Source organism: Arachis ipaensis, chromosome B04, assembly GCF_000816755.2.
Source record: "Arachis ipaensis cultivar K30076 chromosome B04, Araip1.1, whole genome shotgun sequence".
NCBI classification, from domain to species: Eukaryota; Viridiplantae; Streptophyta; class Magnoliopsida; order Fabales; family Fabaceae; genus Arachis; species Arachis ipaensis.
Genome location: NC_029788.2, coordinates 128,734,875 through 128,737,951, shown reverse-complemented (window position 1 = coordinate 128,737,951; position 3,077 = coordinate 128,734,875). Strand labels below are relative to the sequence as shown.

General features: G+C 36.7%; 1 protein-coding gene across 2 annotated transcripts in view; it reads right to left on the bottom strand.

The window, feature by feature from the left end:
• The window catches only part of LOC107635406 (protein RIK), a 7,366-nt gene continuing 5,762 nt past the window's right edge, over positions 1,474-3,077 (bottom strand). The window contains exons 11-12 of one of the 2 annotated variants that reach the window (XM_016338878.2): positions 2,232-2,463; positions 1,474-2,063 (exon numbers count right to left, since the gene is read on the bottom strand). In XM_016338878.2, coding sequence (XP_016194364.1) covers positions 1,942-2,063; positions 2,232-2,463 — 354 coding nt within the window. In that variant the 3' untranslated portion in view covers positions 1,474-1,941. The remainder of the gene's footprint in view (positions 2,064-2,231; positions 2,464-3,077) is intronic. The other variant, XM_016338879.2, reaches the window with a different exon arrangement.

Genomic DNA, 3,077 nt, shown 5'->3' with positions numbered 1-3,077 from the left:
TAAGAGATGTATAATCAATCTAGTGGTTCATTATTGTCCGATGAAAGACTCACTCCGAACCCATGTAGAATGAGATAACCTTGTGCCGATTCAACGCATTCATAAGGATAAAGAACGAAGATACATCTTAGAATAGAAATAAACACGAGTTGAAAATAAAACAGTAGTACTTTTATTAATCCATAAAACTCAACAGAGCTCCTAGCCTCAACCTAGGAGGTTTAAAAACTCATACTGATAGAGAATACAATGTAAAACGTGTGAAGTGTCAAAAGTTTCGGAGAGATCTTAAACAGGGGTGATCTCCTATATATAATAACCTAATAACTAGGGATTACAGAAATATGATAGGCTTAGGCTTGTAGTGCAAAAATTCTCTTTTGGGACCCCCTTGGTGAGTGTTTGGGATGAGCTTTCGTGTTTCCCACGTGCTAGGAGGCTTCTTCGGCATTGAACGCTGGCTAGGGGAACCTTTGTGGGCGTTGGACGCTGGCCACCTCTCTGTGGGCGTTGGATGCCAGGACTGGGGTAGATGGCTGGCATTGAATGCTAGTTTTAGGCCTTTAATTCTGAAGCAAAGTATGGACTATTCGCTGGCATTGAGAGCGCACCATTTGGACTTGTGTAGCTCCAGAAAAGCTCCTTCGAGTGCACAGAGGTCAGATCCTAACAGCATCTGCAGTGCTTTCTCTGCCTTTGAATCAGGCTTTTGCTCCAGCTCCTCAATTTCAGCCAGAAAATACCTGAAATTGCATAAAAATACATAAACTCATAGTAGAATAAAAAAATGTGAATTTTACACTAAAACCTATGAAAATATAATAAAACTTAAACAAAAGATAACAAAAACTATATGAAAATGATGTCAAAAAGCGTACAAAATATCTGCTCATCACAACACCAAACTTAAACTGTTGCTTGTCCCCAAGCAACTAAAAACAAAGTAGGCTAAAATGAAGAGTAAGATACAATAAATCTCAGAGTTTTCAATGAAGCTCAGTTTCAATTAGATGAGCGGGACTTAGTAGCCTTTTGCTTCTGAATAGTTTCAGTATCTCACTATCCATTGAAACTTAGAAGTGTTGGCATCTTTAGGAGCTTAGAATCCAGATGATATTATTAACCCTCCATTGATATGAATTATGAAAAATCTTTGAACAATTGTAGCTAGCGACATATCACGTATCTTCTACAAAAGAAGCTAATGTTTAGCGACTCTTTAATGATGGAATTGTTGCTCTATATATATTATTCAATGATTAAAGTACTTGTTTAGTTATGAGCTGGTTATTGTTCTTGCACTGCCATAGAATGACCGGATTCCGGAAACATAAAGGAAAACGAAATCCATTTGGGGCAAATCAATTGTTAAGCTTGAATATTGTTTTGATAATATCCCAATTGATATCCAAACTGTTGAGTTGGCTTGGCTTAGTGCATTTCTTTCATCATTAATCAGAACGGACAAAAGGATAAAAAGTGGAGAAGCAAAATATGTTTTGCTTTTGCAATTGCTTGTTCTATGTATCTTTATCAGGAACAAAACAAGTTTCGTTCATCTATCAAGTTCAGTCGCTAAGTGGGCGCAGACTATGAAAAAGGGGTGAAACAAAAGCCCTTGTAACACAGCATTGCTACATCACATTGGCAGCCAACTACTCCTAAATACATGTATTATGTATACTCAAATTAGAACAAAAAATTACAACGGAACAATTGGTATCCAAAGCAAATGAGTATGTGCAATTTAAGAACTTTTAAGGTGATGCTACTCAACAACCTATTTTCGCTCCAAAAATTATGCTCAGGACTACGACCTTGTTCCACCTGGAAGAGTAACCATAATCGCCGATCCAGCAATTCGCATTAACAAGAACTGGCTCCATCCCAACCTTTACTTATTTACATCTCATGCTTTCCAGCATACACTTATGGATCATATCATAAAGCCCAGAAAGGCTTTTGAGCCCCAACTTTGCGCGGTGAGCTAGCAAGTGATTCCTCACTAGAATCGTCTAGATCATCATCCTCGTCTCCATATTCCATCAGCTTCACCAAAGTATCTGAAATGGATAAAGAATTCACATAAATTGATGTAGAAGTTAGCCAGCAGGGTACTTAAAAGTAAAATTACAGGGCCACCCTGGCACAGAATGATATATCAAAGAAACGTTACAATGTTGTTAGGAAGAAAATCAAAACGGTAAAGCAAAAGTAGGATTGACTCTAACCAGGAACTGCATCAGATTTTGTCTTAGGAAAACTCTCGCTTTTGTCCTGTACTTTAACTTCAGGTGGATCATGAAATTTAGGTGGAGGTGGTGGTGGGGGCATTTTTCTTGGGGGAGGAGGAGGCATTCCATTGGATGATGGCTGGATCAACTTCTTAGGAGCTGGCATAGTCAATACTTTCCTCACAGCCATATCAGCAGATTGTTCATTAGGTTTTAAATGCTCTAATCCCTGCAATTAAGTTAGATTGGAAGAGAAAGGAAAAAAATCCAGACACAACTTCTGAATCAGATGTTATTGTAATAATTGTCCCGACACACCAAACTAAAAGTCAATTGAGACTGAATAGGAAAAGTTAAAAAGAAAAAATGATAAACAATATATAGCAATGATTTGAAGTAGCAAGATCAAATATAGAATCAATGTGGAAATATCTAAACAAAAAGTCTAACACACAACTTAATTTCTTGATGAGGATGGACATTTTTTTTAAAATAAAAACATGAGTTCTTGAATGAATAGAGACATAGGGTAAAGCTTTCACGAGGGTTAAAATGCTTGCATGGTCTTTTCATGGATATGGTTACTTATCACCTCATGCCGGATGAGGTTGTCAACACCAAAGTTTTAAAAAATTATGATGTTTACCCATGCCTGTTCAATGGATAATAACCAAGAAACTTATAAATCTTTGTCATTTAATGTCTTTTACTCGCATCTAATTATCTTCCCTATCAATTATACTTTACTATGATATCCCATTTGTAACATATATTTTCTCCTATTCCTATCTCAGATTATCTTTTTTCCCCAGGAAATTAAATCAATTTGGTGCTGATAAAACC